Source organism: Myiozetetes cayanensis, unplaced genomic scaffold, assembly GCF_022539395.1.
Source record: "Myiozetetes cayanensis isolate MyiCay16 unplaced genomic scaffold, myiCay2020 scf9, whole genome shotgun sequence".
NCBI lineage: Eukaryota > Metazoa > Chordata > Aves > Passeriformes > Tyrannidae > Myiozetetes > Myiozetetes cayanensis.
The window spans coordinates 24,247,832-24,268,932 of NW_026088185.1; the positions used below are offsets into that span (position 1 = coordinate 24,247,832).

Genomic DNA, 21,101 nt, shown 5'->3' on the forward strand with positions numbered 1-21,101 from the left:
TCAGCTGGCTGATGTTCAAAATATTTTTTTAATTTTTGTTTTTAACCATTCGAAATGTATTTGTATTTCCAAAATCAGACACGAATTGTACTTAGAAATATATTAAAACACTCTGTAGGGACAACAGTGTGATTTCTCTTTTAAGAACTCGGTACTTCAGAACACTGCGCCATGTCACCCTCGTACCTCAATTTCGAGTTGCCCTTTGTATTGTTATTCACAATGCGCTTTGCGAAAGCCTCTATTTAATTTATTAATTCTTAATTATTTAATTTTTTTTACCTTTCCCTGATCCGAGGCTGCCCCCGCGCGTCCCCCCCGCGGCGGGGGCGGCCCCAGGAACATAAAATCGATGGCGGCTCGCCCCGCCCCTCCCTGGGCCGTGCGGAAGTGACGCGCGGGCGGGCGCAGCGCGGCGCGCGGCGGCCATGGGCAGGAAGGAGCGGGGTGAGCGGGGCCGGGCCGGGCCGGGATGGGGGCGCGGGGACCCTTTTGGGGGGGGCCCTTAAGGGGGGCTCGTCACAGCTCCCGCTCTGCTCCCAGATAAGAAGAAGTCCAAGAAGCGCCATTACGACGATGACGAAGACGAGGAGGATGAAGGTACCGGGAAGGAGCCGCAGGAGGCTGTGCCGTCGGCGGCGGGCAAGCAGGTGGAGGAGAGCGGCACCAAGGTGGACGAGTACGGGGCCAAGGACTACCGGCTGCAGATGCCCCTGAAGGCCGATCACCACTCGCGGCCCCTCTGGGTGGTGCGTGCGGGGGGCAGCGATGCCCGGGTCGGGACGCGCTGGGAGCCGGGCCCGTGGCGGGGTCAGTGCAGGACAGGGCAGGGTCCGGGGGTTTCGCCCATGGAGGAGCCGGGGCCGCTGCGGGGCCGGGCGGGGACGCCCCGGACAGGCTGGGATGTGGCGGGGGAGATCCCCGGGTGGCCTCGGGGCGCTGAAAGCGGGGTTTGCCCTGCGGAGCCTGTGCGGGGACACCCGGGATGGGAGCCCCGGGAATGCCCAGGGGATTGCTCCCACCCCAGCAGCCTCCAGGCAGGGCCCCGCTGCCGGGCCCCCCTTTCCGCGGGGTTGCCGTGGAGCACCTAAAGCCAGACGTCTCCGGGTGGGCTGTAGAACAGCCCGTAGAGGCGCGTTGGCTGATGACACGAGTGGGACTTACTGTTGCAGTGATGCAGCGACGGGATTTGTATGTGTCAAACAGCTTTAAGACAGGCTGGTCTTGGCTTCCGTAACTGGTGCTGTTTGTTTTCTCTGTTCTGAAAGTGATCTTAGCAAAGCAGCCCAAAGTCTGGCCAGTAGTGCAGCATCTAGAGAAGAGGTGGTTGCCTTGCTAGCGACTGCAGAGTGCCTGTTACCAAGTGCTGTGATACCTAAGTGCCTCCTTTACCCCTCCACTCATTCACTGTAAAATGAGTGAGAGGAGTTTTGTTTCAGGGGAATGGGGCTGGAAGCTTGCATCTGCTCAAGCCATTTGTTTAGGATTAAGAAAGGACCAATACCCCAATGTGTCAGCTGGGAAAAGCTTTATCAATCTGGGTGTGGTTTATTCTTAGTACCATGGAAGGGACATGGGCAAATCAACGTCTAGACCCTTTCAGAAGACAAAAGGTATATGTTTCTGCATCTCCTGTCTTCTTGTAAATTCATTAAGGCAAACCCTTTTTTTGAAACTCAGTAGTGTTGTACCACCTAAATAGCAAATTGTTACTATGTCATAAATCCCTGATTCATTCAACCAGTACTGCTGTGCCCTGAGCATTTCTTATTATTTCTGCAGGCTCCCGATGGCCATATTTTTCTGGAAGCGTTTTCTCCAGTTTACAAATATGCACAGGACTTTCTGGTTGCCATTGCTGAGCCCGTGTGCAGACCTACCCACATTCACGAGTACAAGCTGACTGCTTACTCTCTGTATGCTGCAGTCAGTGTCGGTTTACAGACAAGTGATATCACCGAGTATTTGCAAAAACTGAGCAAGACTGGTGTCCCGGATGGAATAATTCAGTTTATCAAGGTAAGGCTATTTTATTGGCATTGGAAATACATCCGTTGGTAGTAATGAAATCCTTTCCTTCTGCCTCTGCCTAATTGATTTATTATTTTTTAATTATTCGTTGTTTTTAAGTTTTATTCTGTCACAGTTTCAAGAGATCATTATTTTATCTTTTGTCTTCTCTATAGTATATTGTTGCATATACACTATTTCTATAATATATCCTGTGTGGGGTTTATACCTTTTTACAAAAAAATACAACCAAGTGTCTGTGTAGATACTTTCAGCCAGTTAGAATTGTACGTGGGGGAGCTTCCTCAGATTTGCTCTAGAGGAAGATTATGATTGTGGGAAGCAGTCTAGAATAGCTGGGCACTATAAGACATAGCCTGCCTTATCCTGCAACTATGTTCTTGAAGTCTTGGTATCCGATTGGAATTAGGTATAAAAACTGAGTACCTGTGACTGATTTCCTGCATGAGATGATGTGAGTGTCTTCTGAAAATACCTTTTCAGTTTGTTCCATAGTCAGAACAGCATTGCAAGTAAATGTTTTGTGGTAGTATGCTTCCCCACAAAGCCCTAAACCCATTGCAGCATTTGGTCCCAAACGTGGAATTGCTCTTTTGCGTGTTCCTAATGACTGCTGTGTTTGTTTGTAGCTGTGTACTGTCAGCTATGGGAAGGTGAAGCTGGTTCTGAAACATAACAGGTAAGTGGCTTCTACCATAACTCTTGTGCCAGAGGAAGCCCTCCAAACACAGACCAGTGCGTGAGTGAGTGCTCTTGAGTAGCTCTTGAGTCTCACAGCTCCCAGATGAGTGTAGCAGCTCTCCTTACAGGACCACTTTTACAGCTGCTGGAAGTATTTAATACATTAGCCAACAAATTCAGTTTGGGTGTCCTGAGCTGGTGCTGGTTATTGTTACATTTTTTTAAGTAGGCTGCAAATTTGATATTCTATCTTGTTTCTTCGTTGCTTGGACTTGCAATATGTCCTTGAGGTTTTCAGATCGTTGTTTCATTCTTTCCTTCCTAATTTACGTGAGCCTGGTTAGACAAGTTTTTCACAGCTGTCCTGCAGTCTTGTGTATTCTGACTTTTAATCCGTTACTCAGGAAGGATAAGCAAATTCACTGGCAAGAGGTGGGTGCTTGTGACTGGGTTGAATCTGATTTGTTTTAAACCTAGAGGACAGTGCTGGAAGAGACCTCGAGAGGTCAGCTCATGTATCTAAACCTGTGGTTCTGCAATAGGGAGGGAAAGGAAGGAGACAGCAGGAACCTGAAACCCATGTCTGTGTCTTGCCAGTGTTTCCTCTTTCACCTTTTATTTCTTTTCCCAAGTTCTCTGTGGTCTGACAGCCATGAATAAACCTCGGGACTATAATCTAATGCTCTGCTTGTGCTGCTGCTTTTTTGAACCTGCTGCTTTGGGTAGAACTAGCACTGGTATTACTGGGAAGCTTTTTCATTTCTGAGAAAAAGATTTCTCTCGTGCCACTTAAGTTTCTCTTGGCTCATATTTTAACTATGATCTCAAACCAGCGTCATTAGTGATGATTCTCCAGGATGCACTAGTTTTAAACTTTTTGGTGGTTTGTGTTTTGGAAGTTTTGAATTTTTGTCTTTTGGACTTTTTTGGTGCTGTAAACAGGACTTTAAAACATCACATCCAGTGTTTTCACAAACTTAGTTCAGTGTCAAAAAAATTGGCTTGTGTCAGAGTCACAAATAAGACACGTGAGAGCTCTGGGTAATTCTGCTGGAGTTTTCCCACTTATATTAGAGAACGTTTGAGCAAGATGGATAGCTGCAAAGTACATGATGCTTTTGGTATGAGGCATCTTTAAAAAAATTTTAGTTACCATAATGCCTCTGTTCTTAAATTAGCACGCCAAGATTGGATGCTTAAGAGTGCATCTGGGAAAGCTGTGTATTTAAGCATCTTTGCCACTCTTCCTATGAGTTATTCAATTGATTAGTTCATAAAAATGTTTTTCTTTGTTCTTTAATTTTAGGTATTTTGTGGAAAGTACCCACCCTGATGTCATTCAGCAGCTTCTGCAAGACCATGTAATTAAAGACTGTCGCCTGAGAAATGCGGAGGGTGAAGAAACAGAGCTCATTACGGAGACATTCACGAGTAAATCAGCGGTATGTTTGGGCATGTTCTAAAACTACTGCAGTGAGATCAAGGTAGATAAACTCTTGGGTAGACTTGAGTGGTTATTGTTTGTTCGTTGTATCAGCTTGGTTCTACCAGCAATAATCTGTGGCTCTTTAATGAGCATAAATTTGTGAGGGAGGGGAGGCTAGAGTAAGTCTCTAATGAAACCCTTGGTGAAAATTCGTGTCCATCTGTTTCAGATTGCCAAATCCAGCGAAGGTGGCCTTGGTCCGTCAACATCACAGGGAGCAGATACTCAGAATAAGCCAGATGTCCCAGCTGACTTATTTGAGTTTTACGAACAGATGGACAAAGATGAGGAGGAGGAGGAGGAAACACAGACAGTGTCTTTTGAAGTCAAGCAGGTATAGTATTTTAGTCTGCATTTGTAGCTTTGGGGAATGTAAGCATGAGAACTGAATGGGAAGTGCTGTGGCCCTTTGTTTGCTAGGGGAGATCACTGGGAGTCATTAACATTTCTTTCCTTTTGCCTTCCAAAACCTTAGAATCTTCCTACGGGGTGGGGGTGGGGGGGATGGCAGGCTGGGTGTTGTTCCTCTGCTGCCTGCATAGTGCTCACAGGCCAGAGAGGCTCAGGGGCTGAGGGAGGTTCCTGTCACATGGGCTGAGCGTTACTGTGCACAAGACAAGCAAGAATTCAGTGGAGGGCTGCTTTCAGAAAGGTTTTGTGATTCATGTTTGCAGAAGGAACTCTTGGTGGTTCCAAGTTCACCACTTAAGAAGGAGAGCTGGACATTGGAGCACAGTCCTTGCTTAACCTTCAGAGAGCTTTTGTAGGATTTCCTAAGTTGGTTTTGGACTTGATGATTCTAATGATACTTTACTGGGAAGAAAAGAATTTATAAAAGAAGATAATTTAGTAGCTGTTCTGTTTATTTTAAAAACACTCAAACCAAAACAACAACGTCTGGGTGATTGACTCAGCCTGTCATTGTGGTGGAATAACTTCCATACCAGGGTATGGAGGTTTTCAAGATAACAGATGTGCAGCTTTAGTAGGTCCTTCTGTGTAACACACAGAACCCTTTGTGTCTGTTACTGAGCTCATTGTAGGACTTCAGGGTGTAGTTTAGTCATTACCAGATAAGCAACACATCTGAGATGAATGTATTATGCTCTTCTATCTGCCTAAAAAGCCCTCTCTAATAATGACTATTGTTTAAAATGTTTGAGGGGGCAGGGCTGATCACAGATAAAGTTTCTGGAATAAACCTTAACTCTTGCAGACTTCGTAAGCATAAAAAATAGATATAACTTCACTTGGTGCTATATCATCTAGTTGTTTCTAGGGAAAAAAATAAAAGAATTAATTCAAATATGGAGAATTTACCATCTGAAACTTTCTTTCCTCTTCAGGAGATGATTGAAGAACTTCAGAAGCGTTGTATCCATTTGGAATACCCCTTGCTGGCAGAATATGATTTCAGAAATGATTCTGTGAATCCTGATATTAATATAGATCTGAAACCTACTGCTGTCCTCAGGCCCTATCAAGAGAAAAGCCTAAGGAAGATGTTTGGAAATGGGCGAGCCAGGTCTGGTGTTATTGTCTTGCCGTGTGGTAAGTTTCTGTGTTGGTGCTTAGGAGTTTTATTCTTTATTTACCTTTGGTAAAGGAAATTCCAAATGTGATATCTGCTTGGATTTCACACAGCAACAGGGACTGTTCTGGTACCAGTGTGCAGAGTCCTGTAGGGTTTTAGGAGCAGGTGGCAAGGCTGTACTGAGGGAGAGCCAGTTAACAGAGCTGTGTTCGTGTCCCTGCAGGGACTGTGAAGCTGGTGGGTGGTCATGGTACCTTCAGGTACCATGCTTTCATGCTTTCACTGCACCCTCTGTCAGCTCTGCTCATCTGCCAGTGAAATGTAAAGCTCTTGGCTTTACATTGGCATCATTTGTTCCTTGGCTGGGAATAGGGAGACTGGGGGGAGCCTGGAATGCAAATGTGGCATAAGGCAGTGAGGGTTCTGAGGAAGAAAAGAGCTCATGTGCACAAGTTCTGGGCAGAGGAAATTGAGGTAGAAATGAGGAATGTGCAGACTGGGACAACCTATGGGAAGCAATGGAAAAGGAGAGAACAGGAGACTGTGCAAGTGCCTGTGGTATTGAGGGTGGAGGAGGCACAATGGAGGTATGGTGAGGGCCTGAGACAGTGTTCAAGAAGAAGTGATAAGGAGGAATGGGAAGATCTAAGGACTTACTTTTGGGAGAATGCACATAACTAGGAGGAACAGAGGACTAGATCACCCTGGGGAAGCTTTCTGTAGCCACCTGTAATTGAACATGCTTTTGAAATTAAAAAACATTAAAAATGATTGCTTCTAATTGTCAAAACCATTGTTTACATTTATTTTCTTGAGAAAATGCAGTTACGTGTCCAGTAGACAACCCACCTGTTTCTTTTAGAAGCAAATACTCCATTTCTTTAAGACTGTTGCAGCAAAGAGACAGCAAAGAACTTGTCCTTGCATGATTTCATATCCTCTCACAGTTCTCCTCTGCTCTTTTTTTTGTTTTCCTCCTGCTCTCTACCTGAGAGATGACTAAGGAATGTCACTCCTCTTGCCCTGCAGGTGCTGGCAAGTCTCTGGTTGGAGTGACAGCTGCATGTACTGTCCGCAAGCGGTGCCTGGTGCTCGGGAATTCTGCAGTGTCCGTGGAGCAGTGGAAGGCCCAGTTCAAGATGTGGTCCACCATCGATGACAGCCAGATCTGTCGTTTCACCTCTGATGCCAAAGACAAGCCCATTGGCTGTTCTGTTGCTATCAGCACATATTCCATGTTGGGGCACACGACAAAAAGGTCCTGGGAAGCAGAAAGAGTAATGGAGTGGCTTAAAAGTCAAGAGTGGGGCCTTATGATACTTGATGAAGTACACACTATTCCTGGTAAGGAAAGGGCATGCAAACCTTTTGTGTTACGTACCATGTTAATGTCACTCTACTCTTTCAGAAGTGGTGGGGTTTTGCTGCTTTGCTTGTGGTTCAGGTAGTGAGTAAACCCATCCTTAGGTTTTGAGACAGGTAAACTGCCTCATTCTATTTATTTTTTCTTTTTTTTTCTTTCCCCTGATACTATGCAGTTTAGCTGACGGTTAGTTTTCTGAAATCCTTCAAATTGGACACCTTGTTTTCTATAATGGCAGTGTAAAGTACAAGTTCTGTATGGGTTGAAATAAGTGCTCTTAAAATAGATGAATTACATTTGTATAATTTTACTGTATTTGAACAGGAGAGGAATTAATCTGCCTGATTTTCTTCTGAGATGCAGTGGCACTGCAGGCTAGCTTTAATATCTATTTCTGCTCAATACAGTATGAATAACTATAGTGATTACGATCCAGAAAGAGCTGTTGTCTTTAAAATTACTATGTAATTGAGATTAATACTACTGGAAAGCAATAATGTAGTATTAAAGTGTCTGTAGAATAATCCTGGCTAAAAATACCACCCAGGATTCTCTTAGCTGCTCTACCTTAGTCTCATTTGAATATAATTGGGTGTCTACAGAAATAATAGATTTCAGAAGTAGACCTTGATGACTAACTGCCATTTTATTAAAGTAGCACAGTGCTGGTGCTGTTCTGTCACTTTTGTTCTCTCTTGGTTTCATAAAAATGAAGATATAGCACCTCCTCTGTGATCTCTAGCAATATGAAAGATGAGTAGTTCTGCCATATCCTACAAGTCCTTGGCAGTCAGCCAAGAGTCCTTGTGCCATAATTCTTTCTAGGAAATAACATAGACATAAATTAAGCCATGTTACTTCTGAATATATTAATTTTCTTTTGGGGGATGTGAAATAATACAGATTTCAGGTTTACGTGGATTTTCAGTACACTGACAATGCAAACTAAGGGTGCAAGCAGTGTGTAGTTTTGCTGTAACACAGATTTGTTAGGAGTGTATGTAAAATGGGGTACATTTACCCAATGCTGTGCTTGCTCTGTGCTCAGGAGTTGATGAAAGTGTTTTTTTAAGTTGCAGTATTTGTCTTCTAAAACCATTCAGGAAAGTAAAAAAACTTTGTCTTGCATTTCTTAGCAAAAATGTTCAGACGTGTGCTCACTATTGTACAAGCTCACTGTAAACTGGGGCTGACTGCTACCCTGGTCAGAGAAGATGATAAAATTGTTGACCTGAACTTCCTGATTGGACCAAAGCTCTATGAAGCCAACTGGATGGAGCTGCAGAACAGTGGCTACATTGCTAAAGTCCAGTGTGCTGAGGTGATGCTCTGCTTTTTGGTACTTCTAGTGTTTATTTAGTATGCTGATAACTTTTTGTTATTTTTCTAAGGAAGATGTATAAAATTGTAAGTATTTAACTGGGAAAAACAGCTACTCATATGACTTTTCACTTACTTTGTATCTTAGGCAAGGCTGTTGCTGGTCAATATGAACATGTGACAAATCCAGTAGCTACCTGTTCTTTGGAGTGATTTCAGCACTCTTTCTGTTAGTGGGGATTGTGGTGCTTGATCAGCTGTGTTGCAGTAAGCATTTGGAAATGTGAACAGTGCACTGCTGTAGACCTGGTTCGATGCAGTTGACGTTCATGTTCTCTGATTTGACTTTGCATCTTAAACTCAGTTCTCTGCGGTAGCTTAACCTCGTGTTATGATGAGCGTAACATCAGGTGCTGTGCTGGAACCTGCCTTCTGGAGACAGCACCTGGCAGACAGTCTGTAGTTGTTGAGAAAAATTCTTGCGACTCTTAAAACAAAGAAGGATAGTAGAAATTTTAAAAAACATAACACCTGCTTATTTCAAACCTGAACGTATGAGGGTGAAACTTCAAAACATAGGACTGGATCTCACCATTTCTTTTGCATATAATGTTGTGAACTCTGTTCTTTCCAGCATATGGGTGAGATGAAAATCTGGTATCAGAGAATCGGAAGTCTTTCCCACAGGCACATTAGAATGTTAAAGTAATTTCTGGGTCAGATTAAAAGTCTGACTTAATGTCAGGGAGGAGTATAAAAATAGGGCAAATGTGTTACTTTTCCTGTCATTTCTCCAAGCTCTCCATTATTTATGAGCTGTACATGGTTTCTGTGTAAGTATCAGGAGATTTCTTTTTGATGAACTTGTCCTGATTCTCACTAAATGAAAGTTTTAGCAACTACAATGTGCTATGGTACTTTCATAACTGTTTCTTATTTCTTTGGGTTTTGGGGGGATTTTTTTCCCCATTATTTGGGGGGATTTTCGTGTTGGTTTGTTTTGTTGTTTTGGTTTTTTTGTCTTGTTGTTGTTATTGTTACTATTCTTGTGGTTTATTTTAAGCCTGTCTTGCTAATTTCATGCAATTCTTCCTAGCTCTGGTACTGGAATAAAAGATGCAGATGCAGGTCAGCTGTTTTTGAACACTGTCCAAAGTGGAGGCTGCAGAAGGAAAAAAACCCACTGTTTTGAGCTTGCAGAAAGCAAGTGAAGGGCACCTAGAAGATAACAGGGTTGAAGGGAGAGCAACCAGTCCTCAAATTCAGAGTTACCCATTTAGGCACTTCGGGTAGTTTTGCCTCGTGAGCAGAATTGTGAAACATGGGCTGCGTTTTGTTTTGAATAATGGGAAAATTCTGCAAGTTTATATTCTTTAGGCCAATATTTTGAGCTGACATTGGATGGCACTACCAAAAAAGCAAATGATAAAAAACCCCCAATATTGATGGCTGATAAATAACAAGTCCAATACATGCATAACTGCACTGTATATTTGTTCAGATTTTCTTGATGTGTTGTTGAGCAGTAGCATCTTTACTCGACTTGGCTTGTTCTCCACAGCCAGGAAAGGCCAGATCTTACCCATTTTCGAATCCAGAAGAAGATGCAAATTCAAAATATGTTGGATTTGCCATGTAGTCAGAGGCATGAGCAACAGATGAAATTTTTTACTGCAGTCAAATATTCAGTACTCATATCTCATTGTTGCTTTGATGTCATTCTCTTCTGATTCAAGAATTTAAAGTCTTTCATACAGACAACACATGATAACAGAGCCTATTCAGTGCATAAGTTTGTTTTTAATGTAGTCAAGGAATGAAAAAAGCATAATCTAGCATTTAACTCACTGGAAAAAATGTTTTGAAACAAAAAATTAGTTATTAACAGTACAGAACAATTCATATTTAAAGAAACTGTAAATTTTCACTTAACTTTCTCAGCGGAATGGTCATTATTAAAGAGGCTTTTCTCTGCAGTATTTTGTTAGAATGGATATGGGAGAATAACCCATGTACAGCAGAGTGAATGTTTTCTAAATTATATGCCCTATGGATCGTGTCATTGTATACTATTGATAGTGTAATTTCATTGCCATAATCTTTTAAACTTCATAATTTCTTCTATTTTCATGCTACAGTAAAAAAATAAGCCTAGATTTGTGGAGTACTATGATAGTTATTTACATAATAAATTAATTGCTTAGGGAAGTCTGTTGAACACTTCTAATCACTCCTAGTGTTTTGGAAGTTCTAGACCCTAGCTGTTAAAATAAAGGTCACTCCTTTGTCGGTATATGAAAAAAGATTGGTAAATTTGTTCTGTAATGGAGACTAAATGTGTCTTAGCTTTCAGCATATGGAAAAAAGTTAATCTTTATGGAAAAAGCTTTGACTTCCATGACAGGGAGATTATACAGACAGTTCATTACTTTGATTGCTCTCAAACAAGTAGTAACGCTCTCTCGATTACATAAGTATGAAACATAAAGGAACTATCTTTCAGTCTCGTTCCAGTCCCACTGCCTGTTTCTGTCATGGGTCTCAATCCCAAAGCATTTGGGAAGGCTGAAATGTTGATGAGGTTAAACAGATTTTGGCAGTGCTAGAGACTACACCAGCTGATTGCTTTCATTTTGGTACAGAAATTACTGTGTTAAAACCTGCACTCTGCGCTATACAGAAAGTCCTAATCCATTATCATCCCAATATCTTTCCTATTCCCACTGGAATAAAGTGAGTAAATAACAGAGGGTTATTTTATGTGTGTGTGTTTTCTAATCATAGGTCTGGTGCCCAATGTCACCTGAATTTTACAGAGAATATGTAGCTATCAAAACAAAGAAAAGGATACTACTGTACACCATGAACCCAAATAAATTCAGAGCCTGCCAGTTCCTGATTAAATTTCATGAGCGACGGAATGATAAAATCATCGTGTTTGCTGACAATGTGTTTGCGCTGAAGGAATATGCAGTCAGACTTGGGAAGTAAGTGTTCACAGCCAATGATGGCACTGTTGTTTTCCTCCGTCCATGAAAATTTCCTTGCAATCTCACAGCTTTCAGTAGTCTTTGATATTTCTTGTAATACTTTCATTCCAATCCTTCTGTATAAAAATTAGCTCAGGGGGGTATTTTTGGGTGGATCTTACTGGCACTGCAACATTATTTCTGTGTAGAACAGTTTAAAAAGAATCTCTGTTTAGCACTTGTTTCAGAGGAGTTTACATCCAGTATTTCTGTGAAGGACAGTATTTCTCCATCTGTTATTATTTCTGTTGTTATTATCATCATCTTCATCATCATCGTCATCCAGTTGAAAAAGGAGGGGCTTCTAAAAATATTACTAGAACTGTTTTCTGTAAGGGATGGTAGCTTCCCCTGTCTCTGAGACATAGGTTTTCAAATATGCACACTCTGGATCTTTGAAGATCTTTTGGGACCCACGACCTTCCTCTTGAGGTTGTCAAAAGGTTTCAACCCTGTCAAAAAAAAACTAAGACAAGCTTTTTTGGGATTTGTGCTGTACCAGTGCACTACCTAGAACTGTTGTAATTGTTTAATAAACAAAAGGAAGATATTTCTCCTAAGAGCTTCTGGCTACCTTAAATGCCTGTAACGTGAGTGCGGTTATGGAAAGTTGTACAAATAGAGTTTAGTGAGGGGTCAGCATCAGCTTGTTTGTAGGGTTTGGGTAGGGATGATCAGGGAGAGTTTGCCAGGATCAGGCACAGTGATTATTGGGGAACATAAGCATAGAAGTTGGCCTCATCTTTTCTTTGACAAGCCCAAATAATGTCTTGCTTGCTGGAAGCTGTGGGGCATTTGGATGGTGTATGATTTAATGTCTAGGAATTCCAGGAGTACTCTTTAGCAAAACACAAAGAAGTCTTACACTTTACAAATTCCATTTTCAAACTTCCAAAATTCAGGATCAGTTCTGAGTGTAGTTTAAGAGCTGTGTGGTGCTGGTGTGCTGTGACATCAAAACAGCAAGCCGAGCTAATGGTGCTGGATGAATTCCAACACTCGTGGTCTCTTTCATAATTTTTTTAATCTGTCTGGACAGCGATTAGCTGTAATGATGCCTCTGGAATCTCCCTAGCAGTGATCAGTGCACCACAGACAAAGCCTTCAGCAAAGGGCATGCTGGGAGGGGGGATGCTACATAGCACAGCAGTTGTAAGCAGGGTAGATGCAGCAGAAGCGTGGCGGGAAAACCAGTTGAAGAAATAGTAGGGGCTCCCTTTCGATGTTCTTGAGTGAATTCTCTGTTTCTCCCATCATTCATGGAGCTCCAGGTTATCTGCTTGTCAGTGTTACCAAAAAAGGAGGCTTGCAGTGCTTGATGAAGGTGAGGGAGTCTTTGTTTTAACCAGAGATATTTGTATCGTAGTTTGCTGTGAGCAGCTAAAGCAAAGGGAACTGTTGTTTTGGGTGGGGCAGGAATTACATGTGTGCTGAGGAGAGCAGCCCAGCGGGTAGGAGCGAGTGCCGTGCAGAGTTTTAGTCAGCTGCCATTCATATATATGTGCAATATCAAATGTTAAATGAAAACTTTGAGATTGGTTCCTTGTGTTAGAAATAATATATGGAAATGTGAACAAAATATAAACTGTAGAACTTGATTCCTGTCGTTCAGAAATGTTTGTTAACCAGCATTTGGAAAAGCAGTGCAATAGATGACAAAGCAATGTGCTGTCCTGCATGTCTGATTTTTTTTAGGGGGGTGGGAGGCTTTGCTGGTTTTAGCTTTTTGGTTTTTTCAGCTCTGCTCTCAAAACAGCCAGACCCTGGGAAATTCAGAGTAGTCCAAGTTACTCATGAAGTCTGTAGGTGACTGAGAGCTTGTGTGAGCCTTCAGGATTGAGACACTAAATGTTCCGTGTGATTCATTATCAAATGTTAGAAACCTTAGGTGACATGCCACTGTGAGCTGCTCATGGAATGTTTGGGACCTTGTTCTCAGGCCCAGAAGATATTAGAAGGGGCAAGAGGTTAGCTTTAAAAGCAACAATAATTTTCCCAGAACAACATCCAGCAGCCAGTTTATGACACTTGGTGTATCCTTGATAGAGAAGCCTGGATTTTCAAGTGTTTAAATAGGAAGCAAAGGTTGCAGCTGTCACTGTGCTAACTCAGTACATTTGAGGAAAAAAATCTCTTTATTTTAACAGCTGCCTTCAGTCTTTCATGTAGGCTTAGCAAATGTATTCAATCTGTTTATATACAGCTTCATTGGTGATTGTAATTGCAAAACATTTGTGACAGAATTTATTTCTGGCTGACTGGGTTGCTGCAGAGAGTTCTACAAACCACTGGGCAGCTGCCATGAAGAGCCAAACAAGTTAAAAGTAAATTGAAAGCTGTACCAAAACATTTTGGGTTTGTATCTGTTCAAATGTGTACTGTTCTCCCAACCATGGTACCTCATAAAAGATGAGTGAGAAATCTTGAATTTATGTCATTTGCATATGTTTTGTTCTTTTCAGACCCTATATATATGGCCCTACTGCACAAGGGGAAAGAATGCAAATTCTACAAAACTTCAAGCACAATCCAAAAATCAACACTATTTTCATTTCCAAGGTAAGTGAGGACCTCATACCTGTTTTCAGGGCCAACTTTATTTAAGTTACACATGTGTGGTGTGCATTTAACATCTTCATATTGCAGCTCACAAAGAAAGGTGTGCTTTATATATATTGTTTGTTGGTGATATGTGGAATTAAGATCCTACTCAGAGGTGGTTGCTCTGCTGTAGGTGGGTGACACGTCCTTCGATCTGCCGGAAGCCAACGTTCTCATCCAGATCTCATCCCATGGTGGGTCGCGAAGGCAGGAGGCTCAAAGGCTGGGACGAGTGCTGAGAGCCAAAAAAGGTAAAGGAGGTGGTGGCTGGGCTCTGGGCCTTGGATCATGTCCTAGAGCAGCAGAGACACTGGATGTTCGTGGTGTTTCTTTATATCCTCCTTGGATTATGTTTTAGTCAAAGAGAATATGCCTATATACCAGTGAATGAAAATGAAGCATCTTCTGGGTTGGTAAAGCTTAGCGATGGGAAAATTTCCAAAGGAATAAAGCAAGCTGAAAGAAAATTAAGGTTTTTTCTTTGTCTGTTCTTTCACTTTTTCATTCCTTGATAATTTCCTCAAAATGAAATCATATTTAGAGAATCGTAGTATTGCTCTAAAAAGCAACCCTCTGGAAAGCACATTTTTGATACAACAGATTACTTGCTTGTAAAAATTGCATTTGTTTTTGGATCAGCATGTTTTTGCAAAACATGCCAAGGAGTTTTTTGTTTAGAAAACTGATTCTTAAACCGCTTTCCACTCACACTTAAGCTCTGCATACAATGATTTTATGTTCAGTTTGTGAATGTTACACGTGAGGCTTTGTTTGAAAATGCTTACAAAACGCGTGTTAGTGAATTAACAAGGTCTTAACGAAACCCTGGGTTTTAAAAGAGTATCCAGTGTTGTTGGAACAACAACACTGTTGGTGGAATAGACCTTAAGGACTGTAAGTTAAAAAAAATAAATGCTAAGCAGCCTGGTACATCCTGGACTTCAGATAGCCTTAGGAATTCTTAGCTAAGTATCTTTGCCTTAATTTTTTTAATACAAAATCACTGCAGATTTTGGTTTATATGGATAAAATTTTCCCTTTGTCTCTTCATTAAGCTTTTTTGACATGCATTGCTTGTGACTGCTTCTTTACATAATAGACTTCAAAATAATTTTATCTTTCACTTTGCCTAGCAGAATAAAGCAGCAGGTTCTTCTCAGAGAACCTGTGTGATTGTGTTAGTCTGCATTTCCTTTTCCTTTTTTTCTTTTTCACCTATTCTCAATTATTAAGAACAAGAGCAGGAGTTCCTACGCTGTGTTAATCAGTTTAGCAAGATCTGAGTGCGGCTTAACTTTGCAAATAGTTTTTGTGGAGAGAACTTATTTAAACGCCCATTTTCAGTATTTATTCCTTTTTTGTTTGCTCCATTGTTCCAAGTGGAACTAATCACTGAATGATTTTGTCTCCTAGGCATGGTTGCAGAGGAATACAATGCCTTTTTTTATTCTCTTGTATCCCAAGACACTCAGGAAATGGCATACTCAACGAAACGGCAACGGTTCCTTGTAGATCAAGGTTACAGCTTCAAGGTAACTTGGCCCTGCCATTTATTATGCTTGGGGTGTAAGAATGTAATTTTCATATTAATTCATGTTAGTATTCGATCAAATATTTGAGAATTCTGGTTGTGGAATGCATTAATGGAGGTTTTTCTTGCAAGTGAGAACTGTTCCAGTGTTGTTATTTCGTCTGTGAGGGCAGATACAAGTAGCTCAGTACAACTCCTTGAAAGGTAAGTGTAACTTCCAACCAGGCACCCACTGGAGTGAAGGGCAGGTCTCTTGCATGGCTGGTTGATGTTTTTGCTCTTCAGTCGTCCATCTGTGCAGGACTCCCATTACACATTGTCATACTGGTTGTACTCAAAGCAGTGTTGTTGGATGTTCTTGTCATAGTAGCCAACAGCAATTTAGACAACTTCCAAAATTTCAGAAGTCACAAATAATGTTCAAAGAGCCCCAGCCTCAGACCAGGATTTCACTATGGGGAGAAAATCTTTTTCCTAGTGGCTAAAGAGAACACAACAGGCATGGCTCATCCATCCTGCATTCACACATCTGACTCTGGGAATCCTGAGTTAGGTGACTGTAGTGTCTAGCAACCCATTCCTAAACAATTATCTTCCAGAGATCTTTCTCCACATGCTAGTCTTGTGCACCATTTCCACAGTGCTTCAGAGGCTGCAGTAGTACAGCAGGCCAGTCAGGATGCAGAGAGGTTGATAGGGTGGCTCTGTGTTCACAGAAACTGTTCAGCTAATTGTGATCTATGGACTGTGCTTATTTAGCCACCACCAGGAGTTTGGACTTCCTCTTTTAGTTTTCTCAGTGTGGAATGAAATTTAAGACCAAAATCACTGGGTTGAATGTTAATTGCTTTAAAAATGACAGGCAGAGACTTACTGCACCATAGAAATCTTCCTACCTACAACTTAAAGATAATCCTCCAAATGGAGAACATTTTCAGTGTTGACAGTGTAACAGAGCCAGGACTTGAAAGTCAGAAATTTCCCCTGTAGTCACTTTTGTGAAAGACTGAATACTGTCTCATTTCTCCAGACAAACTTGATTGGTCACCCCCTGTACTTCAGTTTATTATGTATCGCTGTATGTCATCTTCCTCCAAACATAAAATCTCATTTCACCAAAGCTCCTCTGTTTTATGGATTTCATGGAGTATCTCATTTAGCTTTCTTTTAATGCATGGGCTGCCCCATATACTCATCTGTTGGGCTGTTAAAGGCAGCAGAGTATCATGATAACTCTTGGGTATAGGAGCTTATTCCTTTACAAAACCGGAGCTTATTGCTCTACTTAGAAGGCTTCCCAAGGAGAAACATTGCTGAGGAAAAGAAGAAAATATAAGGCTCCCATATCTGGCTCTTCAAGAGGCACTGTGTGGGACATCCCCCTGAGCTGCAGCTGTGCTGGGGTAAATCACTGCTCTGTAAGGAGCAGCCCATATAGAGCTTTAAGGGTCCCTGACACTGAAACAGACAAGTCACAACCTTTATAGGTGAAAACCTTGTTTTGTTTTGTAGTGAATGTATTTTGACAAAGTTACAGATGAGTACTAAGCTGCAGCTAATTACAGCAAATGCACCTGTGTGGCTATAGCCAAAAGACTAGAGCAATCCCTTATATTCGAATGCTTGGAATTTTAGAACTAAGCAAGAGGTTAAAATAGAGGGATTTCATTTTGCAAGGAAGACATAGTCCTAGGGGCTTTGGTGTAAAGTGGGAGAAAAAGCAGTGCAAGTGGCCAGCTGAGTATCTGGAGCAACATTTTAGCTGATCAGTACTCAAATTTTTTTATTTGCAGTTTAGGAACAAAACATTGGAATGTCTATTTTTTTCTGTTTGCCAAACTTAGTCATAGCTGGCATCAAAGAATAGTAGGGCTGGAAAAAACTTCTTCATTCCAAGCAAGGATTAATTATGTGTATGTCATTCCCAGCAGATGTCTACCTTCTTATTCTTCCAGATATGGAGACTACCTCTTCTTTAGGTAGTCATTTCAGTGCTGATGTCCTCTCCTTCAGAATTTTTGTTCTTAAATTACTAAAAATTTGTTAGTCCTTTAAAAGGGTAACAGTTTTCACTTTTTGTTTAGGACTTAGTTTCTCTTGCCATGTCTCAATAGCTCCATTCTCTGCCTTTCATCAAAAAGAGTACTGGAGTAATGTTTTTTTGCTAAATATCATATTTTGTCTTTGCTTCTTAAATATCAGCCTTATCAACACATTTTACTGCTTGAAGTTGACTACCAGTGGGGTTTTTTTGTTAGCTAAACAGTTTCGTTACTCACTGTATTGTGTTTTTATTTAGAGGCTGAATATAGGATATACTAAATTTTAAACCAAAAGCAGAAGAACTCTGTATATCAAAGATTTAGGGATATCTTTTAATGTGGCATTTGTTGGACAGCTTAAAAAATGATGCAGTGGGAATTCTTTCCATTCTATGAATCATGTTAGCACTGTTTTGCAACCAGAACTGGAAACAGACTAATTCAATATAAAGTTGATTTTTCGACGCCTTTTGGTTTATTTTTGAGATTATCATAGCTCATATCCTTCTAAACAAAGAAGGACCATAGTGTTCCTTTAGCCGTGTGGGAGCACAGACTGTTTTCATGAATGTATTCTTAAACCTTGGACATTCCTCAGAAAGACATCAAATTAGAGCTTGTCATTAACAACAGCCCATGGCACTGATTATTCGTTCTAGTGTTTCCCTACCCCATTTTTAAAAAACGTTACTTTGCAGCTAATGTGGATTTGTTTTACCTTAAGCTGTATTTATATTTTTTAACTAGTTTTTGTGATCAGATCTAGCCCAGACCGCTGAAGTAATTAGTTTCTGATTGTATTGACTCAAGAGTTAAGCAGAAAAGATGAGGAGGGGAAACACTAGATAATCAATGGCGAATTAGAATGGCTTTTTCAAAACCTTGTGAGGTTGGAAACAGTAGGAAAACTGATTGTTATGTATAAACATGTGTTTACAGAATGCATTTAAAGGCAGGAAAAATTCCTGTGAAATTTTCAAAATGACTCTAGTTAAGAAAGCAAGCTGTCTATTGTAAAGCTTTATAACAAAAGCCTGAGAGCTTCTCAGTTCTTCAGAAAAGGTTTGTCAGTTAATGGAGTCCATGACACTGCATTGCCAGTAGATGGCACGTGCCTTGCACCCGCAGTTTTCTTACAAGAACTTCAAGGAGAACAAACCAAATTACTTGGTGTATAAGTACACAAAGGTTGGGGTCCTTTTGCTCTGCTGCTCATGCTCTCTTGCAGGTTGCTGCACTGTCTGTCAACAACTGATTGCACCCCTTGATTTGTTAGGGTTTATCCCCCCATGTTCCTAAATGTTTAGTGCTAAAATTCTTAGTCTCTGCAAAGCTAGTGGATTATTTTTGTTAAAGTACTAGTTCTTAAACCAACCAAATCAAGAGCCCACAACATGATGCTGACCTTGAAGTGAGTTGAATATGCATCTGAAATATATGTGCTTTGTTTAGCTGCCATCCTTTGCCCAGAGCTTTTCTTTTTAATTTTCTTTTTTCTTCCCCCAAAGGTTTGTATTTATCATTTCCAGCCATATGTATATGTATGTACACCACTGAGTAAGATTTTATATGTATCTGTGCTGTCTGTAGAGCTGTTCAGACCATTAATAAAAGTGGAAGGCAGTTCCAACAGGATATGGAGTCAGAAATCCTTGTCTTGGTTTTGAATAGCTAACAGTGAGGAGGAAGAGCCCTCACCTTGCACTGTACTCTGTTTCTTAGGTAATAACAAAGCTGGCAGGCATGGAGGAAGAAGAACTTTCATTTTCAACCAAAGAAGAACAGCAGCAGCTTCTCCAGAAAGTCCTGCAAGCATCTGACCTGGATGCTGAGGAGGAAGTAGTTGCTGGAGAATATGGTTCAAAATCAGCTCAGGTAATGAATTCTCTGAAAAAGATGTCCAGAGACGGGACAGAACTGGACCATTTAATTTCCATCCAGTTCTACATGTGATGTTGTCATTGATGACCTCGTATCTTTGTGAAACATCAGAGAACAGATTTGGTTTTTAAGCTGCATTAGTATTTAGCCATTGAAATAATTCACTTTTTGAGCACTAGGAAGAAATTAGATATGGAATTCATGTCCTCCATCATATTTGAAAGAGAAGATGACACATCTGTTGTACAGATCTTCAAGTATATCTCCTAAGTCACATGCAATGAAAATATTTTTAAAAACTTCAGGATACAAATATGTCACACCATATACTTTTTTTTGTGGGACACTGTGATCCTTGAATCAAGCCCTCATTGATTCATGCCCAGAGGGCAGAAGCATAAGGGCCACTTTATTTCAAGAGAGGAACTTGGAAGGCTTTTTGTCATTGGGGTCACTCAGTGGGCAGTGCTGCCCAGTAGCCGGGGGGGTCAGTAGGGTTAGAGCTGGTCTGTCTGATCACACACTCAGCACATGCTTATTTTCCTTGTACCTGCAGGTGTCCCGTCGAACAGGCACAATGAGCTCAATGTCTGGAGCAGATGACACTGTTTACATGGAATACCACTCCTCACGGAGTAAGGCATCGACAAATAAACACATCCACCCGCTGTTCAAACGCTTCCGAAAGTGACACCCTCCACGTGTGCGTTTTGTTAAAGCTGCGGATCCGTGGACCTGCTTCCGTAACTGAAAAGACGGAATTGAAATTTCTGACAGGCCCTTTAAAAGACTTTTTGTTTATGCATCTGTATAGCCACATATTTACTTAGCAGTGTATGTTCTCTCGTGGATGAATGTGAAAGGAAAGAAGGAACTAAATCTTAATGCAGGAATAGTACTATCCAGTGACTGGATCCTGGTTATACCTGTCTGGTTTTCAGGGTAATTAATAGATTTTATTTTTATCGGCTGAAGACCCTTTTTCAGAAGAATTCTGAAAAGGTTTTGTAAATGAAGTTTGTACTGATGTTTGAAATATTATTTATCTGATTATTGTGTTTGCTCAACAAAATACTGTTTTTTTAAATGCTTAAATAAAAATCATTCATTGAGCTGAACAAATCCTGGAAGGAGCACTTTATGTAATATTTTTAAACTGGGAGATAATTTATACTTACAACTTAACCTGTCTTAAAATTCTAACAAATTGGTCAGAAATATTTTGAAGTTTGAAGACAAGAAAGAGAGACTCTGTTTCCAAAGTAAACTCAAGGAAAGCATTAGTAAATACAGGTAAAGTCTGTGCTCTGTTTTCCTCATTTTCTTGTTACTTGTTGAGAAGTTGCTAAAATAAAAGCTGTTTCCCTTGTCATTTGTTTTCTATTTATTAACCATGCAGTAAAACCATTGTAGCTGCTAAACAGTGCAGTGTCACCACAGAAGTTAGTACTGAATCAAAATGCATTTTGACTTCTAACAAGGGCAGTTGGAAGAATGTGTGAAGGAAAAACCCTGAGTTTGGGGGTTTTTTTTAATGAAGACTGCAATATAATTCTAGAAAATTAGAGGAGGAATGATGGTTGGTTGTGGCTACAGAATGCT

The 21,101-nt window shown here is 40.9% G+C and overlaps 1 protein-coding gene across 1 annotated transcript; it reads left to right on the top strand.

The window, feature by feature from the left end:
* The first annotated feature begins 355 nt into the window (after positions 1-355).
* ERCC3 (ERCC excision repair 3, TFIIH core complex helicase subunit) lies at positions 356-20,871 on the top strand. The gene is made up of 15 exons (XM_050339424.1): positions 356-447; positions 544-749; positions 1,783-2,019; positions 2,661-2,710; positions 4,019-4,154; positions 4,368-4,532; positions 5,545-5,749; positions 6,762-7,076; positions 8,232-8,416; positions 11,200-11,402; positions 13,907-14,003; positions 14,179-14,296; positions 15,459-15,577; positions 19,341-19,493; positions 20,056-20,871. Exons 1-15 carry the CDS (start codon positions 429-431, stop codon positions 20,188-20,190), a joined length of 2,343 nt encoding a protein of 780 aa, XP_050195381.1. The 5' UTR covers positions 356-428; the 3' UTR covers positions 20,191-20,871.
* The last annotated feature ends 230 nt before the right edge of the window (positions 20,872-21,101 follow it).